Source organism: Mesoplodon mirus (genome assembly GCF_964341445.2).
Source record: "Mesoplodon mirus genome assembly, chromosome: 15".
Classification (NCBI taxonomy): domain Eukaryota; kingdom Metazoa; phylum Chordata; class Mammalia; order Artiodactyla; family Ziphiidae; genus Mesoplodon; species Mesoplodon mirus.
This window is the reverse complement of record NC_138991.1, coordinates 58,579,918-58,600,109: the sequence shown is the minus strand read 5'-3', so window position 1 is coordinate 58,600,109 and position 20,192 is coordinate 58,579,918. Positions and strand designations below refer to the sequence as shown.

General features: G+C 44.1%; 2 protein-coding genes across 2 annotated transcripts in view; one reads left to right on the top strand and one right to left on the bottom strand.

Annotated features, from left to right (window-relative positions):
* The window catches only part of ABAT (4-aminobutyrate aminotransferase), a 91,582-nt gene that overhangs the window by 16,365 nt on the left and 55,025 nt on the right, over positions 1-20,192 (top strand). The window lies entirely within an intron of this gene.
* Positions 3,159-6,109, bottom strand: LOC309791570 (heterogeneous nuclear ribonucleoprotein U-like). The gene has a single exon (XM_082600430.1). It carries the CDS (start codon positions 5,868-5,870, stop codon positions 3,450-3,452), a length of 2,421 nt encoding a protein of 806 aa, XP_082456556.1. The 5' UTR covers positions 5,871-6,109; the 3' UTR covers positions 3,159-3,449.

Sequence of the window (20,192 nt, the reverse complement as noted above, 5' to 3'; positions counted from 1 at the left end):
GTGCCAAGCCCTGCATGAAATTATAATGGGGGCGGAAGTCAGAAGGCCACGGGCTCTGGGACAGTTCCCAATGGGGTAGGACTCCCACCTCTGCTCTTTATCATCAGGTGTGACTCTGGGCAGGTTATTTTAATCTCTCTGTACCTTCGTTTCCCCTTTTGTAAAATTAGAATGACCGTTGCTGTATCATGTCACATATCTCAGTGATCAAAATAGACACGAAGCTCTGTATTTAGGGAGCTCGAATCCTTATGGGGATGTGGGGAAGATAGACAGCTTTTCTTTTAATTGAAGCATATTTGATATACAATATTGTCTTCGTTTCAGGTGTACAGCATACTGATTTGGGTTTTTTGCAGATTATGTTCCATTATAGGTTGTTACAAGCTATTGGGTATAATTTCCTGTGCTATACAGTAAATCCTTGTTGCTTATCTCTTTTATGTATAGTAGTTTGTATCTGTTAATCCCATACTCCTAATTTATCTCTCCCCTGCTCCCTTTCCCCTTTGGTAACCATAAATTAGTTTTCTATGTCTGTGAGTCTGTTTCTGTTTGTATATAGACTCATATTATTTTTTAGATTCCACATATAAGTGACATCATATAGTATTTTTCTTTCTCTGTCTGACTTACTTTACTAACATAATATTCTCTAGGTCTATCCATGTTGCTGCAAATGGCATTATTTCATTCTTTTTTATGGCTGAGTAGTATTCATTTGTGTGTGTGTGTGTGTGTGTGTGTGTGTGTGTGTGTAGACTGCAAATGCTGGCTCTGGAGAAACACGCACCTCCAGTGCTGCCTACATGTTAGCAGGAAAGGAAACAGTGTCTGCTGCAAAGAGTGGCTCCACCAAACCAGGGTATGCGCGCTTTCTCTAAAGACTGCACTCTGGATGTGGATGCACATGCGTCACTGTTGTGTCGTTAGGAAGATAGGACCAATCCGTGGTTTCAAGGCTTGGAAAGCCTAGATCAGTGTTCAGCAAACTTTTTCCGCAAAGGGCCAGATGGTCAATATTTTCTGCAGTGTGGCCGTGTGATTTCTGTTGCAGCTACACAGCTGCCTTTGTAGTGCTTTGTAGTAGCCGCAGTGGCTGGAAATGAATGAGCAGATCTTCATTTGCAAAACTCGCGCAATTGGCCACACTGTGCAGACTCATAGCTTAGAATTTGAATCCCTGGACAGCCAAGCCTCATCCTCTTTCCTGGCCTTCCAGGAATTCCGGGCTTCCTGACTCCGAGCTTCCCTTTCCTCCAGTGTCTTGGGATGAGTCGAGAAATTTCACTTTGTGTTGACAACAGGTGCCCTGAGCTCCCTGACTGTGCTGACCTACTTTCAACTTTCAAGTATTCACATCTGGGATTGGAATCCGGTTTGACCTGGTTCAATGCCAGGAAACAAACGTCCTTTTTAGAGTCCATTTGAAAGCTCACCTCCTCCTCCCACATCTTCAGAAACCAAATCGAACACAGATCAATATTGCAGTGTCTGTGAGGCTCTCTGTTAATGCCGTGTCAATTTATTCAATACTTGTTTTCCTGTAATTAAATGTCTAGACACATTTTGCTGCCATCAGCTGAGGCTACCCTAGCTCTCTGTTATCATTTCTCTGTATATTATTAGAGAGAGAGGCTGCTTTCAGGTCATTAGCAATGATTCAGAAAATACCAAAAGGTGGAAAAAAGTAGACTTCCACTCCATAGCCCCATATCCAAGACAAAATGGTGTTGAACAGAAAATCCATTTCTTGCCAGCCTTCCTTTCTTGTGTATTGGTTTATGGGTTTGTTTTGGCACCTCTATGAAAGTATAGCCAGACTGCATATAAAACTTTACGGTTGGGCTTCCCTGGTGGCGCAGTGGTTGAGAGTCCGCCTGCCGAGGCAGGGGACACGAGTTCGTGCCCCGGTCCGTGAAGATCCCACATGCCGCGGAGCGGCTGGGCCCGTGAATCATGGTCGCTGAGCCTGCACGTCCGGAGCCTGTGCTCCGCAACGGGAGAGGCCACAGCAGTGAGAGGCCCGCGTACCGAAAAAAAAAAAAAAAAAATTTACGGTCTTTTCTCTCTCATTACATTGCTTCAAAAATCATTCCTCTGCCTTTTTACATGGTTTTTGATAAATAATTAAGTTGTTGTATCACAGCTTATTTGAGTAGCCCTCTTCTGTTTGTTGTTTACATTGTTTTCAGTGGTCCACTCTTCTAAATTACACTGCCCTGAACAACTGAGCACAGAACTATTTCTTTATTTAGGATTGATTGCTTTAGCTACGTTTCTGGGAGGTGGAATTATTTGGTTTTCAAATATTTACTATCTCTTGACTCCTTGGGGCTACATTGTTTTCCAAAACTGTTGGATCCAGATACTATCCATCATGGTATGTTTGGAGAGAGAGCAGGGGTGATGTTCTGACCCTCAGACCTGAGATCAGAAATGCAAAGAACATAACTTGCAGATGGTTGCTTGGTTGGTTGGTCTGTTGGTTGGTTGGTTCTACCTGCTCGGTCTCATTTCACAGAGAGGAAATTGACTCCACACCTAACACACACCCTCAATTTCACAGACGCTATTTCTTTTTTTTTGAATTTTATTTATTTTTTTATACAACAAGTTCTTATTAGTCATCCATTTTATACACATCAGTGTATACATGTCAATCCCAATATATGCATTAATATACGATATTTGTTTTTCTCTTTCTGACTTACTTCACTCTGTATGACAGTCTCTAGATCCATCCACGTCTCTACAAATGACCCAATTTCGTTCCTTTTTATGGCTGAGTAATATTCCATTGTATATATGTACCACATCTTCTTTATCCATTCGTCTGTCGATGGGCATTTAGGTTGCTTCCATGACCTGGCTATTGTAAATAGTGCTGCAATGAACATTTGGGAGCATGTGTCTTTTTGAATTATGGTTTTCTCTGGGTATATGCCTAGTAGTGGGATTGCTGGGTCATATGGTAATTCTATTTATAGTTTTTTAAGGAACCTCCATACTGTTCTCCATAGTGGCTGTATCAATTTACATTCCCACCAACAGTGCAAGAGGGTTCCCTTTTCTCCACACCCTCTCCAGCATTTGTTGTTTGTAGATTTTCTTTTTTTTTTTTTTTTTCCAGGTACAAAGCAACATTTTACTTTTGTTGTGATAAAAAAAAAGTCATATTTTACAGATAAAATGTAGAACCCTGAAATACTGACACATTCTCTTATCGTGCACAATGCTGAGGTTCTCTTACGATTCACTTTAAAACTGCAATTAAAAATGTACAAAAAAGAAAAGAAAAAAAAAAATCAACCCACAAAGCTTCTAAAAAAGGAACCCGCAGGCACTTCCTCTTGTGGAATGTTTAAAAAGTTAGCCTACTAAAGAAAACAGTCGACTTCTTGTGAAGGTTTTGGAGAAATATGTATCAGTTCGTTTTATTTGGGTATTCAATAATATCCTTGGTGATAATGCTGACTCCATGGCTTCTGACCCCAGAATTGACCCTGCTGCCACTGGTTGTAGCCCTGAGATTGATTTTTGTAGCCACGATTGTTTCCTCGTCCTCTGAAGTTCTGGTTGTAGTTCCCTCTGTTAGGCATTCCACCTCTGTTGTAATTCCCTCTGTTTGAATAACCGCCTCGGCTGGGAAAAACAGGGCCACGAGGATATGGATAGCCAATTCCACCACTTCCGCCACCGCCACCACCTCTCTGTGGCATATTGCCCCTCCTATTATATCCACCACGATTCCCAGGAGCTCCTCCTCTGAAATTTCCACCACGCATATTGAATCCACCGCGCCCTCTATGGCCACCACCTCTGTTAAACTGGTTCTTGCCACTCTTGTTTTTATTGCTCTTCTTTGAGCCTGTGTTCTGTTTCTTTTCCGGTGGAAGAGCTTTTTTGCTTTCTTCCTTATATTGCTCCAAAAGTTTTTGGGCTTCCTCCTTCTGAAGTTCAACATACGTTATTTCATCAAAGCACTCAGCTACTTCTGGCAGAGTAAAGTTTCCTTTCATTTTGAGGACTGCATGTTCCGGTACGTCTTTTCCCTCTACTTCTGCTTTCTTCTGTGTTCTTTGCTTATAGTCTTCATCTTTTGGGCAAACTACAACAGCTTTTCGTTGGAAGCCTGCAAACAGGCACATTTTTCTCCTCTGGGCAGCAGCAGACACATTTGTCTGATCCAAAATGAAATTTCTCTTCTTACGGGCAGCAATCTCAATAAACTTTCCAAGACACTGCGGAGCTCTCTGCAACAGCGTGTTTAGTTTCCCAGTATCTGCCATTTGCTTCTTAAAACCTGCCACCATCATTTTATCCATTATGGTGTTTGTTCCAAGAATGTTGTATTTACCAGGATTTTCTGCTGCATGTTTAGTAACCCAGGTAGTTTTTCCAGCTCCTGGCAAGCCAATCATCATAACCACTTCACAATCTTTCTTCTCTTCAGGCCCCTTTGGTCCTCTAACTCGATCCTCCAAGGGGACATTCTGGATAAAAGTATAGTCTTCAGGTATTGGAAAATATGGCTTTTCCTTCTGACCAAAATTAAACTCAACCGCACAGTTGTGGCACAGAACATGCGGGAAGAGTGGTCGTCCAGCAAGAACTTCCTTACTGATTTTGAAGGCAATGCCAAGATCTTGTCCATTCTTTGCATAGGAGAGTTCTACTTCATCACTTTCAAAGTTAACAAAACATGTAATCACATCATTTTCATCAAACTTCTCTCCATAATCTTCAGTCTCACAGCTGCATGTTTTTATTCCTTTTAGAGAATACCCGTAAGAAAATTCTTCTTCACCAAGCAACATTCCACTTGTGGTTAGTGACCAGCCAATCCGAACTTCGTGTATGTCAATATCTTTTGTATATAAATGCCTTACTGGGATCTTCTCTGTAACCTTCATCTCAAAATAGACTTTGCCTTTTGACACACCATAGGATGCCCTTCCTCCAGCCCAAAGAAAAGCAAAACTCTCCATAGTAAGGGAAGAAGCACTGAGGCGATCTCTTGATATTTTAAAATGTAGATCACAATTATAAGTATCAAGACAAACAACTGTGTCGTCGAAGTGCTCATCTTCTTCTTCAACAGGTGGCTGAGGAGATTTGGCTCTGCTATACTTGTTCTCTTCAATGTACTCAAAATAGCCACGGCCATGATCTTCTCGAGGTCTTTTAACACCTCTCTTTTTATCTCCGCCTTTCTGTTCTGTTTTGCCGTCTCCTCCCGCCTGCTGCTGGCCCTGCCTCGCCCCGGGCGGCGCCACCGTCACCGCGAACAGCGACGTGGGGCCGCTGCTCTTCCCCGCGGCCTCCTTGGCGGCCCCGCGCTGCTGCGGGGGCTGTTGCTGCGGCGCCGCCGGCGGTTGAGGCTGCTGCTCCCCGTGCCCGTTCTCGTCGCCCGCGGCTTCCTCCTCGTCTCCGAGCTCATCCTCCCCTTCCTGGAAGCCCTGATCGTCGCCGTTCTCGTCCTCCGAGGCGGCCTCCTCCTCCTCCATCGGGCCCGAGTCGGCCGCCCCCGCGGCGCCGTTCTCCTCCCCGAGCTCCATCTGGTCGCCATCCAGAACGGCTATCCCTTCCTCCTCCTCCTCCTCTTCCTCCTCGTCGTCATCGCCGCCTGCCGCGGCCTCCTGCTCGAGGCCTGCTCCCGAGCGCCCGGCGGAATCCCCGCCCAGGTCTAGGCTGCCGTTCCCGGGCTCCATGGCGGGGCGGCCCCCGGCCTCCTCCTCGTCCAGCGCAGCCTGGAGACGCTCCATGAGCTCGGCCTTGAGGCCCTTGTCGGACAGGCGCCGCTTCTTGAGCTCCTCCTTCAGCTCCGACACTTTCAGCTTTTTCACATTAACAGGCGAGGAACTCATGGTGAGGCCCCGATTCACCGCTAGGCGCTGGCTCAAACTCGGCTCCGCTCACTCGGCCACTGGCGGCGGCTGAGGCTGCTCCTCGGCCCGGGCGGCGGCGGCGGATGCGGCTGCGGCTGCGGCTTGAGGTGGGTTCCTGCTGCAGAGCGGATCCGCCTGGTGTCGAACGGCGCCAATTCCTTTCACCGAGTTCGTGAGGGAGACGCGGAGACTCGCCTGGCGCGGGCGAGCACGCAACGTCCTCTCTGTTTGTAGATTTTCTGATGATGCCCATTCTAACTGGTGTGAGGTGATACCTCATTGTAGTTTTGATTTGCATTTCTCTCATAATTAGTGATGTTGAGCAGCTTTTCATGTGCTTCTTGTCCATCTGTATGTCTTCTTTGGAGAAATGTCTATTTAAGTCTTCTGCCCATTTTTGGACTGGGTTGTTTGTTTTTTTGATATTGAGCTGCGTGAGCTGTTTATATATTTTGTAGATTAGTCCTTTGTCCATTGATTCATTTGCAAATATTTTCTCCCATTCTGAGGGTTGTCCTTTCATTTTGTTTGTAGTTTCCTTTGCTTTGCAAAAGCTTTTAAGTTTGGTTAAGTCCCGTTTGTTTATTTTTGTTTTTATTTCCATTACTCTAGGAGGTGGATCAAAAAAAATCTTGCTGTGACTTATGTCAAAGAGTGTTCTTCCTATGTTTTCCTCTTAGAGTTTTATAGCGTCCGGTCTTACATTTAGGTCTCCAATCCATTTTGAGTTTCTTTCCATGTATGGTATTCGGGAGTGTTCTAATTTCATTCTTTTACATCTAGCTGTCCAGTTTTCCCAGCACCACTTATTGAAGAGACTGTCTTTTCTCCATTGTATATCCTTGCCTCCTTTTTCATAGATTAGTTGACCATAGGGGCGTGGGGTTATCTCTGGGCTTTCTATCTTGTTCCATTGATCTATGTTTCAGTTTTTGTGTCAGTACCATATTGTCTTGATTACTGTAGCTTTGTAGTATAGTCTGAAGTCAGGGAGTCTGATTCCTCCAACTCCATTTGTTTTCCCCTCAAGACTGTTTTGGCTATTCGGGGTTTTTTGGGTCTCCATATAAATTTTAAGATTTTTTGTTCTAGTTCCATAAAAAATGCCATTGGTAATTTGATAGGGATTGCATTGAATCTGTAGATTGCTTTGGGTAGTATAGTCATTTTCACAATATTGATTCTTCCAGTCCAAGAACATGGTGTGTCTCTCCATCTGTTGGTATCATCTTTAATTTCTTTTATCAGTGTCTTATAGTTTTCTGCATATAGGTCTTTTGTCTCCCTAGGTAGGTTTATTCCTAGGTATTTTATTCTTTTTGTTGCAGTGGTAAATGGGAGTGTTTCCTTAATTTCTCTTTCAGATTTTTCATCATTAATATATAGGAATGCAAGAGATTTCTGTGCATTAATTTTGTATCCTGCAACTTTACCAAATTCATTGATTAGCTCTAGTAGTTTTCTGGTGGCATCTTTAGGATTCTCTATGTATAGTATCATGTCATCTGCAAACAGTGACACTTTTACTTCTTCTTTTCCAATTTGTATTCCTTTTATTTCTTTTTCTTCTCTGATTGCCATGGCTAGGACTTCCAAAACTATGTTGAATAATAATGGTGAGAGTGGACATCCTTGCCTTGTTCCTGATCTTAGTGGAAATGCTTTCAGTTTTTCACCATTGAGAATGATGTTTGCTGTGGGTTTGTCATATATGGTCTTTATTATGTTGAGGTAGGTTCCCTCTATGCCCACTTTCTGGAGAGTTTTTATCATAAATGGCTATTGAATTTTGTCAAAAGCTTTTTCTACATCTATTGAGATGATCATGTGGTTTTTATTCTTCAGTTTGTTAATATGGTTTATCACATTGATTGATTTATGTATATTGAAGAATCCTTCAATCCCTGGGATAAATCCCACTTGATCATGGTGTATGATCCTTTTAATGTGTTGTTGGATTCTGTTTGCTAGTATTTTGTTGAGGATTTTTGCATCTATATTCATCAGTGATATTGGCCTGTAATTTTCTTTTTTTTTTTTGTAGTATCTTTGTCTGGTTTTGGTATCAGGGTGATGGTGGCCTCATAGAATGAGTTTGGGAATGTTCCTTCCTCCGCAATTTTTTGGAAGAGTTTGAGAAGGATGGGTGTTAGCTCTTCTCTAAATGTTTGATAGAATTCACCTGTGAAGCCGTCTGGTCCTGGACTTTTGTTTGTTGGAAGATTTTTAATCACAGTGTCAATTTCATTACTTGTGATTGGTCTGTTCATATTTTCTATTTCTTCCTGGTTCAGTCTTGGAAGGTTATACCTTTCTAAGAATTTGTCCATTTCTTCCAGGTTGTCCATTTTATTGGCGTAGAGTTGCTTGTAGTAGTCTCTTAGGATGCTTTGTATTTTTGTGGTGTCTGTTTTAACTTCTCCGTTTTCATTTCTAATTTTATTGATTTGAGTCCTTTTCCTCTTCTTCTTGATGAGTCTGGCTAATGGTTTATCAATTTTGTTTATCTTCTCAAAGAACCAGCTTTTAGTTTTATTGATCTTTGCTATTGTTTTCTTTGTTTCTATGCTCTGATCTTTATGATTTCTTTCCTTCTGCTAACTTTGGGTTTTGTTTGTTCTTCTTTCTCTAGTTCCTTTAAGTGTAAGGTTAGATTGTTTATTTGAGATTTTTCTTGTTTCTTGAGGTAGGCTTGTATAACTATAAACTTCCCTCTTAGAACTGCTTTTGCTGCATCCCATAGGTTTTGGATCATCGTGTTTTCATTGTCATTTGTCTCTAGGTAGTTTTTGATTTCCTCTTTGATTTCTTCAGTGATCTCTTGGTTATTTAGTAACATATTGCTTAGCCTCCATGTGTTTGTGTTTTTAACGTTTCTTTCCCTGTAATTGATTTCTAATTTCATAGCATTGTGGTCAGAAAAGATGCTTGATATGAGTTCAGTTTTCTTAAATTTACTGAGGCTTGATTTGATCTATCCAAGATGTGATCTATCCTGGAGAACATTCCATGTGCACTTGAGAAGAAAGTGTAATCTGCTGTTTTTGGATGGAATATCCTATAAATATCAATTAAATCTATCTGGTCTATTGTGTCATTTAAAGCTTCTCTTTCCTTATTTATTTTCATTTTGGATGATCTGTCCATTGGTGTAAGTGAGGTGTTAAAGTCCCCCACTATTACTGTGTTACTGTCGATTTCCTCTTTTATAGCTGTTAGCAGTTGCCTTATATATTGAGGTGCTCCTATGCTGGGTGCATATATGTTTATAATTGTTATATCTTCTTCTTGGATTGATCCCTTGATCATTATGTAGTGTCCTTCCTTGTCTCTTATAACATTCTTTTTTTTTTTTTTTTTGGGGTACGCAGGCCGCTCACTGCTGTGGCCTCTCCTGCCATGGAGCCCAGGCTCCAGATGTGCAGACCCAGCGGCCATGGCTCATGGGCCCAGCCACTCCGCAGCATGTGGGATCCTCCTGGACTGGGGCACAAACCCGTGTCCCCTGCATTGGCAGGCGGACTCCCAACCACTGCACCACCAGGGAAGCCCCATAACATTCTTTATTTTAAAGTCTATTTTATCTGATATGAGTATTGCTTCTCCGGCTTTCTTTTGATTTCCATTTGCATGGAATATCTTTTTCCATCCCCTCACTTTCAGTCTGTATGTGTCCCTAGGTCTGAAGTGGGTCTCTTGTAGACAGCATATAGATGGATCTTGTTTTTGTATCCATTCAGCAAGCCTGTGTCTTGTGGTTTAACTTAATTCATTCACATTTAATTTCATTTAATTTAATTCATTCACGTTTAAGGTAATTATCGATATGTATGTTCCTATGACCATTTTCTTAATTGTCTTGGGTTTGTTTTTGTAGGTCCTTTTCTTCTCTGTGTTTCCCAGTTAGAGAAGTTCCTTTAGCATTTGTTGTAGAGCTGGTTTGGTGGTGCTGAATTCTCTTAGCTTTTGCTTGTCTGAAAAGCTTTTGATTTCTCCATCAAGTCTGAATGAGATCCTTGCCAGGTAGAGTAATCTTGGTTGTAGTTTCTTCCCTTTCATCACTTTAAGTATATCATGCCAATCCCTTCTGGCTTGTAGAGTTTCTGCTGAGAAATCAGCTGTTAACCTTATGGGAGTTCCCTTGTATATTATTTGTCGTTTTTCCCTTGCTGCTTTCAATAATTTTTCTTTGTCTTAAATTTTGTCAGTTTGATTACTATGTGTCTCGGCGTGTTTCTCTTTGGGTTTATCCTGTATGGGACTCTCTGTGCTTCCTGGACTTGGGTGGCTATTTCTTTTCCCATGTTAGGGAAGTTTTCAACTATAATCTCTTCAAATATTTTCTCAGGTCCTTTCTCTCTCTCTTCTACTTCTGGGACCCCTATAATGCGAATGTTGTTGTGTTTAATGTTGTCCCAGAGGTCTCTTTGGTTGTCTTCATTTCTTTTCATTCTTTCTTCTTTCTTCTGTTCTGCAGTAGTGAATTCCACCATTCTGTCTTCCAGGTCACTTATCCGTTCTTCTGCCTCAGTTATTCTGCTATTGATTCCTTCTAGTGTAGTTTTCATTTCAGTTATTGTATTGTTCATCTCTGTTTGTTTGTTCTTTAATTCTTCTAGGTCTTTGTTAAACATTTCTTGCATTTTCTCGATCTTTGCCTCCATTCTTTTTCTGAGGTCCTGGGTCATCTTCACTATCATTATTCTGAATTCTTTTTCTGGAAGGTTGCCTATCTCCACTTCATTTAGTTGTTTTTCTGGGGTTTTATCTTGTTCCTTCATCTGGTACATAGCGCTATGCCTTTTCATCTTGTCTATCTTTCTGTGAATATGGTTTTTGTTCCACAGGCTGCAGGATTGTAGTTCTTCTTGCTTCTGCTGTCTGCCCTCTGGTGGATGAGGCTATCTAAGAGGCTTGTGTAGGTTTCCTGATGGGAGGCACTGGTGGTGGGTAGTGCTGACTGTTGCTCTCGTGGGCAGAGCTCAGTAAAACTTTAATCTGCTTGACTGCTGATGGGTGGGGCCGGGTTCCCTCCCTGTTGGTTGTTTGGCCTGAGGCAACCCAACACTGGAGCCTACCTGGGCTCTTTGACAGACTCTGGGAGGGCTCACACCAAGGAGTGCTTCCCAGAACTTCTGCTGCCAGTGTCTTTGTCCCCACTGTGAGCCACAGCCACCCCACCCCACCCCCGCCTCTTCAGGAGACCCCCCAACACTAGCAGGTAGGTCTGGTTCAGTCTCCCCTGAGGTCAGTGCTCCTTCCCCCTGAGTCCCAATGCTCACACTACTTTGTGTGTGCCCTCCAAGAGTGGAGTCTCTGTTTCCCCCAGTCCTGTCGAAGTCCTGCAATCAAATCCCACTAGCTGGGCTTCCCTGGTGGTGCAGTGGTTGAGAGTCCGCCTGCCGATGCAGGGGACTCGGGTTCGTGCCCCAGTCCGGGAAGGTCCCACATGCTGCGGAGCGGCTAGGCCCATGAGCCATGTCCGCTGGGCGTGCACGTCCAGAGCCTGTGCTCCGCAGCGGGAGAGGCCACAACAGTGAGGGGCCCGCGTACCGCAAAAAAAAAAAAAGTCCCACTAACCTTCAAAGTCTGATTATCTAGAAATTCCTCCTCCTGTTGCCGGACCCACAGGTTGGGAACCTGACGTGGGGCTCAGAACCTTCACTCCAGTGGGTGGACTTATGGGGTATAAGTGTTCTCCAGTTTGTGAGTTACCCACCCAGCAGTTATGGGATTTGATTTTACTGTGATTGTGTCCCTCCTACCATCTCATTGTGGCTTCTCCTTTGTCTTTGGATGTGGGGTGTCTTTTTTGGTGAGTTCCAGTGTCTTCCTGTCGATGATTGTCCAGCAGCTAGTTGAGATTCTGGTGTTCTCACAAGAGGGAGTGAGAGCACGTCCTTCTACTCCGCCATCTTGGTTCCTAGTCACAGATGCTATTTCTTGAGTATAACTGTGTGCTAGCGAATTGGCCACATTTCTTGGCAGAACGTCTAGACCCTTTGGATTAGAACTTTGCATACAAGAGGACGTCAATAATTTTTTTCTTCTCCATTATAGTTGATTACAAGGTATTGAATATAGCTCCCTGTGCTATATAGTAGGACCTTGTTGTTTATCTATTTTATTTATTTATTTATTTATTTTATTTATTTTTTACTGCATCGGGTCTTAGTTGTGGCATGCAGCATCTTTGTTAAGGCATGCAGGATCTTTCGTTGCAGTGTGCGGGCTTCTCTCTAGTTGTAGCATGTGGGTTTTTCTCTCTAGTTGTGGCGCGCAGGCTCCAGGGTGCGTGAGCTCTGTAGTTTGCGGGACACAGGCTCTCTAGTTGAGGCACACGAGCTCAGTAGTTGTGGCACGTGGGCTTAGTTGCCCCGTGGTATGTGGGATCTTAGTTCCCTGACCAGGGATCGAACCTGCCTCCCCTGCATTGTAAGGTGGATTCTTTACCACTGGACCACCAGGGAAGTCCCCATCTATTTTATATATAGTAGTTTGTATCTGCTAATCCCAAATTCCTAATTTACCCCTCCCCCCTCCCTTTTCCCTTTGGTAACCATAAGTTTGTCTTCTATGTCTGTGAGTGTGTTTCTGTTTTGTAAAGAAGTTCATTTGTATCATTTTTTTTAGATTCCACATATAAGTGATATCATATGATGGCTATCAACAATTTTTTAATATAGTTGTGTCATTTAGAGAAGTTTCTTCCAAGCCCTCAGTGCTCTCATCTATAAAATGGGAATAGCAAGAATTCATTCAACAAATAGTGAATGTGTGCCTTGTGTGTGCCAGGCACTGTGCTGGGCACTCGCCCCATCTCTGGGGAATGGGGAATATCCTGGAAGGCATGGAGTAAGAAGATACACAAATAAATGTATAAGTGCAAGCTGTGATAAGTGGAAAGGAACAGTAACACAGGAAGCTGTAAGAAATTACAGCAGGACAAGCATATTTCCATGAGGTTAAAAAAAAAGCTTCTCTGAGGAGATAACATGCAATGATTGAGACCTGAAGGATGCACAGAAGCTGGCCGAGGAGGCCTGAGGGAAGCAGTGCAGGCAGCAAGAATGGCCAATGCAAAGGCCCTGTGGCCACAGAGCTCTGTGCTTTCCAGGATTCAGAGGCCAGAATGGTCGGAGAGAGTGAACAAAAGGCAGTGGCAGGACATGAATTAGGAGAGATAGGCGGCTTCGTGAAAGACTGGGAACCAAATTGTCCTTAGCTGCAGAGTGACAAGCTGAGAGCGTGGAATTAGGAAGATGACTCTGTCCCTGCAGTAGACCTGCCGAGAGATGCCCAGGCTGGAGCAACTAACGGAAATGGAGAGAAGCAGATGAGTTAGAGGCAGATTAGAGTTGCCTTTCTTCCTCCCTTCTCTGGTTTCATCCTCAAGCTGATGACCAGGTAATTCTGGTCATATTCAAAGAATCAGCACCAAGGTGTGGTTGACTTTTACGCCAGTTTACAGCCTGCATTTCTGAGGCAGCAGCCACACCATGGAGCCAAAGAGCTGGCGGGACTGAACTCCGGTGCATCCTCGCCAGGCGTTAGGGTTGCAGCCCAGGTCAGCTATTACCTGTGCTTCAAACTGGTCCAGGATCATCCAGGACCAGTCATAAATTCACCACCACCACCACCACCACCCCCATCCCCAGTAGAATACAGCCAATCTTTGCATGTCATAAGTAAAACCAGGGGGAGGAGCAAGCTCTTATGATCTCACAAAAGAATGAAGCCACCATTGTGTCCGACAGGAAGCTGCTTTGAGGGGGTAGAAACTTGAACTTGGTCATTCCCTCTAATTCACATCCCATCGAAACAAAAGGAGGCATGCTGGTGGGGGGTTCACAGTCTGGTTTGTTATCCATTCTTAAGGTCCCACGTTGGTTCGGAGTTCAGAGTGCGTTGCATACTTTTTTAATGTTTATTTGATCGTATATATTGATTAATCAGATGTTTAAAATTAAGTGCCACAAGTCAAGTCCTTTTTCTCGGGAGTTTAATTTTTACAGACTGATATGTTGTAAGAGGAGATCGGACATTAGCGGGTGGCCGTGAGGGGCCAGGTTTCCTCGGATAATTAGCTCCATGGTCTTGGGCTTGTCACCTAAACTACCCGAGCTTCATTTTTCTCCTCTGTAACTTGTAGGAGTGCCCGCTTTCCAGGGTGGAGAGAATAGTGGAGTTAATATATGTGAAACACTTAGAAGAGGGCCAGGCATCTAGCAGGTGCTCAGTAAATGGTGACCAAAAGCATTATTGAAGGTTTAGAGTCATTCTAGGTATGTAAATACACCACCTAAGCTGCCACACATGACTGCTGAGCACCAGAAACGTGGCTCATCTGAACCGAGATGTGCTGTAAGGGATTCTAATGATGCAGTAGACCCAAAAAATTAAAATGCCGTTAAATTGTTAAAAAGAAAAAAAATGCCATTAATTAGTTTTTACATCGCTTATGTGTTGAAATGATATTTTGGATGTATCAGGTTAAATAAAACATACAACTAACATTAAAATTTCATCTCTTCCCCTTTTTTGATAACGTGTTCAGTAGAAAAAAATTTTAATGGGAATATTCAGTAATTTGGGTATGGCTCTGGTCTTTTTTTGTTTTTATTATTGGAGAATAGTTGATTTACAATGTTGTGTTAGTTTCAGGTGTACAGCAAAGTGAATCAGTTATACATATACATATATCAGTTCTGGCCTTTATCCTGTCCTATTTTAGATGTTAGGTGATCCATGAATTTACCAATGGCTATATCCACTTTATTTTTTTTTAAATTTTATTGAAGTACAGTTGATTTAATAGAAAATTTTAAATTGCATACCTGACTCGCATTTAGAGTTGACCCTTGACCTACACGGATTGAACTGCACAGATTGTTTTCAATAAATGTAGTACCTATAGGGACTTCCCTTGTGGTGCAGTGGTTAAGAATCCACCTTCCAATGCAGGGGACGAGGGTTCAACCCCTGGTCAGGGAACTAGATCCCGCATGCATGCCGCAACTAAGAGTTCACATGCCACAACTAAGGAGCCCGCAAGCCACAACTAAGGAGCCCGTGGGCCGTAACTAAGACCTGGTGCAATCAAAAATAAATAAATTAATTTAATTAAAATTTTAAAAAACTGAGTCTATAAAAAATATATATATGTGTGTATATACACACACACACACACACACACACACATATAGTACCTATATTTCCACTTTCCAGATCTTTGGATTAACTAAGTGTGACAGAGAGTTTGTGTTGGATTTAGAGATCACAGTATGTGGAATACAAAAAACTAGGGTTTGAGTCCTGATTCTATTCACGCAGTTTCAGCTTCCTGCCCTTGGGTGAGTCATTTATCAATTCCTTTGTTTTTGAGGCAGAGAGAGCAGTACTCGGATTTTGGACTGTGGAGGGTTGGCACCCCTAACCACCATGTTGTTCAAGGGTCAAGTGTATATTTTCAACAACACCGGTCTAAAGGTCTGATTTAAGAAGGTGCAATGATTAAGAAGTGGGAGAAGCATGAACTTTGCAGTCAGAAAGATTTGGGGGTATCTGGGTAGCATCCCTCTGTATTTTATCAGGGAAACTACTTAACCTCTCTGTGCCTCTTTCTCATCTGTAAAATGGGAGCAAAAATCCCTACTACAGAAGAGTTGTTTTGAGGCTTAAACGAGATCATACAGGTAAAGTGCTTACCTCAGTCCTAGGCAAAAAATAGGTGCTCAAATAGAAGCAACAGGTATAGCTTTTGTTCCAGGCACTTAAGGGGTGTTTAGTATTCAGAAGTGGGCTTGAGGGGCTTCCCTGGTGGCTCAGTGGTTAAGAATCTGCCTGCCAATGCAGGGGACACGGGTTCGAGCCTTGGTCCAGGAAGATCCCACATGCCACGGAGCAACTAAGCCCGTGTGCCACAACTACTGAGCCTGTGCTCTTGAGCCCATGAGCCACAACTACTGAAGCCCGTGTGCCACAACTACTGAAGCCTGCGTACCTAGAGCCTGTGCTCCACAACAAGAGAAGCCACTGCAGTGAAAAGCCCTCGCACCGCAACGAAGAGTAGCCCCCGCTCGCTGCAACTAGAGAAAGCCGGCGCACAGCAATGGAAGACCCAAAGCAGCCAATAAATAAATAAAATCTAAAAGAAGTAGGCTTGAGTACACTATGGGAAACAGTATGGAGGTTCCTCAAAAAACTAAAAATAGAGTTACCATATAATCCTGCAATCCCATTCCTGGGCATATATCCAGAGAAAATGCTAATTCAAAAAGATACATGAACCCCTATGTTCATAGAAGCACTATTCACAATAGCCAAGACATGGAAGCAACCTAAATGTCCATTGACAGATGAATGGATAAAGATGTGGCACACATATAAAATGGAATATTACTCAGCCATAAAAAAGAATGAAATAATGCCATTTGCAGCAACATAGCTGGACCCAGAGATTATCATACTAAGTGAAGTAAGTCAGACAGAAAGACAAAAACCATATGATATCTCTTATATGCAGAATCTAAAATAGACACAAATGAACCTATCTGCAAAACAGAAACAGACTCACAGACATAGAGAACAGACTTGTGGTTGCCAAGGGGGTGGGGGAGGGTTGGAATGGACTGGGAGTTTGGTATTAGCAGATGTAAGCTCTTATATATAGGATGGATAAACAACAAGGTCCTACTATATAGCACAGGGAACTATATTCAATATCCTGTGATAAACCATAATGGAAAAGAATATTTAAAAGAATATATATATGTATGTATAACAGAATCACTTTGCTGTACTGAAGAAATTAACACAACATTGTAAATCAACTATACTTCAATTTAAAAAGAAATGGGCTTGGGCCTCCCTGGTGACGCAGTGGTTGAGAGTCCGCCTGCCGATGCAGGGGATACGGGTTCGTGCCCCGGTCTGGGAGGATCCCATATGCCGCGGAGCGGCTGGGCCCGTGAGCCACGGCCGCTGGGCCGGCGCGTCCGGAGCCTGTGCTCCGCGACGGGAGAGGCCACAACAGTGAGAGGCCCGCATACCGCAAAAAGAAAAAAAAAAAAAAAAAAAAAGAAATGGGCTTAGTAGATCTGAAGATAAACTAATAATAATAACTCTCATCTGTGTAGCAAGATGACTTTGCCATGCTGTTTTCACCTCCATTGCCACCTTTGATCTTCAGAACCATTCTGGGAGGTATGGTCAGCCCCTTGTAGATCTGGGGAGACTGAGGCACAGGGACCCTGTGAGGTTTGAGCAGGACCTAGAGCCAGGCATATTCCTGTCAACCCCATCATGCTCCCTTGAAACTTGCCGTGCCTCCAAAGTGTGTTCCAGTTTTTGCTTCACCCTCCGGGTAGGTATCTTCCACAGTCATCCCTGGAACAGGGGAGAAGACCGTCACCTAGTACAGCCAGCCCCTACAGGACTGACCTTACCTAAGGGTGCAGCTGGGGTGCTGTGTGTTACCTGGGGAAGCTTGAAAGGCTGGAAAGGTATTCCTGGTGAAGAGCTAGTGTTGATACTTGTGACAGAGAAGAGGCAGCTCATAAAAGCACGTTCCCTGGACACATTGATCCACTTAAATCTCAAACCAATGTGATACCCAAGTGTAGGAACTGCTGGGGACTTAGGAGACATTGCCCCATACGTGCTCCTTTGCAAATTCTTTGACTTAGATTTTGATAAATTGCTCTCCGAGGTATTTGTATAAATGTGTGCCCCCACCAGCATGGCCAGATATTTCATGAAGATAAATCAGTGTGGAGAAAGCAGAGGGAGAGTGAGATGGCAGCCGGGAGACCAGCCAGGAGGCTGGGGCAGCTGTCCACCTAAGACATGATGGGTACCAGAACTGGGACAAGAGGAGAGGCTGGAGCCCAGAGCTAGTGTGGAAGTAAAATGCCAGGGCACAGTACCGAGTGAAGGTAACGGGAGGGAGGAATCAAGGATGTGTCTCGAGTTTCTGGCTTGAATAAATGGATAGACAGTGGGTCTGCTTACTGAGATGCTGAACACAGGAAATGGAATAGGTGTGGTGAAGGGAAAAAAGAATGATATTTAGCTGAGGAGGTATTGAGCTTAATGTGCAGGACCTCCTGTTGGAACAGGGAGGAAGATTCAGGGATGGTGAATCATTCATGGAAACCATGAGTGTGCATGAGGTCTCCCAGGGATGCATGGATGGATGGATGAGTGGGAGGCTGGGTGGGTGGATGGGTGGAAGAGAAGGTAGATGGGTGGATGGATGGATGGATGGATGGACAGCTAGATGACAGAAATCTAGATTTTATTCTACTTAGATTGAATCAGATTAAATTGTTGTTAAAAATGATCAAATATTTAATTTTATTCACGCTGAAGTATTTGAGGGGGAAGGGTACTGATGTCTGCAATTTACTCTGACATGCATCAACAAGTCGGGAGGGTTAATGGATGGGAAGAGGGGTGGATATGTGATAAAGCGATCATGGTAAAAATGTTAACAGCAGAAGCTAGGCAGTGAGTGGACAGGTATTCAATGTCAAATTCAACTTTGGTGTACGTTGGAAATTTCCATAATAAATTCAGGGGAAATGTTGTTCAATGGTCAAATGTTGACATTTTTCATGTGGTTTCACCGAATGTTTACTCTTCGTTTGGCCAAAAGATCCTTCCAAGTTTCCTTTCTGTGACATCAACAGATCTGCCTTGCTGAGACTCCTTTGGCCTTACTGTTCCCAGAGATGGGGGCTGGGGGTCAGCGATCCCCACGCCACCCCCAGAGTTCAGGTTAAATTGCCCCAACATGCTGATTACCGCGCCAAGTTCGCCGGTATCTGGCTTGTAATAATTATAGATTTCCTCTGCGATTTGAGCCCATTGGTTGCCACGGCAACGGCGTAATAGCTCAACTGAAGCGCTGTCACGGTGATTTAGAACCAACTCGTCTCTCTTGCAGCCTCCAGTCTCGGTGCCCCCACCCCCTTGCCGTCGTCATAGCAACTGATGAGCAGCATGTGACCAAAAGCTCTGTGTCCCCCGCCCACCACTTGCCCTCCCCATCTTGTGACCATTCCCACTTCCTCTTCTGGGCCCCCTGTGGACAGGCATTGACCCCAGCTTGGTCTATAATGGGGAGGCTAGAGTAATCCCCCAGACCCCACCCAGAGAGGGGATCTCTGCAGAGGGACTGGAAGAGACAGGGCAGCCCGTCAGCCCCTGGAGGTCTTGGAGATGACCTGGCGCCCCTCAGAGCCCCTCAGGGCTGTGGCCCCGTCATAGGCTGGATCTGCTGCCGCCGCCACCGAGTCCTGGGGAAGCCATTTAGGAATCTGAAGCCTTGGATCTCTGCTTTGTAGCTTCAGGAATTCCTGAGCCTGTTAGAGAAAAATCTAGGGAGAGACCCCCTGACGGGTTAAGGGGAGAAAAACAGTCTATTTCAGAAAGTCCCAGAGCAGGTGTTTCGTGTGGATCTTTTCCTTTCTGCTTCCGTCTGGAAAGCTCTCTCTCTCTCTCTCTGAATCCATGTCTCGCTCTCTCTGCCCCTCCTCCTCATCCCTTCTCCCTCTAAGCACTTGCTGGGAACCAGCTGAGCGCATCCTTTTCCAGATCTGCTTTGCTTCCTTTTCCAAATCTGCTTTGCTTCCGAGGAGCCCTTTTCTCCCTCCAGTATCTGAGCCCATGTTCTGGGGACGGACGGCCTGGGAGTCTGGAGCATCCTCCCGAGGGGGGAGCTGGTACCCGGTGGCACCTCTTAGGATGAACCAGCTGGCCGCATCCCTGGGACTCTGCAGGATGGCATAGAGGAGGCATTTTAAGCAGGCGGGAGCTGGGCTTGCTGCAGGACCCTGACGACCAGGCGCTGTGAGTGCAGACGTGTGTGTGCATGTGTGTGTGTGTGTGTCCATGTGTTTGCATGTATCTGCTGACATGTGGAGGTGTGTCACTGTTATCTGTGGTGTTTGGTGTACAAGTGTGCCTGTGTGTGACTTTCTGTCTGAAGGACACACAAACCTACATGACAGATTTTTCAAGGATATTTTGTGGAGAGAACACAGCAGGATGAGCCCCACCCCTTTTTATTTAATTTAATTTTTTATTGAAGCATAGTTGACTTTTTAAAGTATGGGCCCCTTTCAAGTGGGAACAAAATAAAGACAGATGTTAAAATGATAAGTAAGGAATTTGCATTTATCAGTAGGTTAGCAGAACCACTTCCGACATGCATCTGCCTTCTGGCCCCAGGAAATGAAGTGTGGGTCACCTTGAAAGGGCATTTTCACTCAAACCTCACAAAGAGATCCTTCCTTT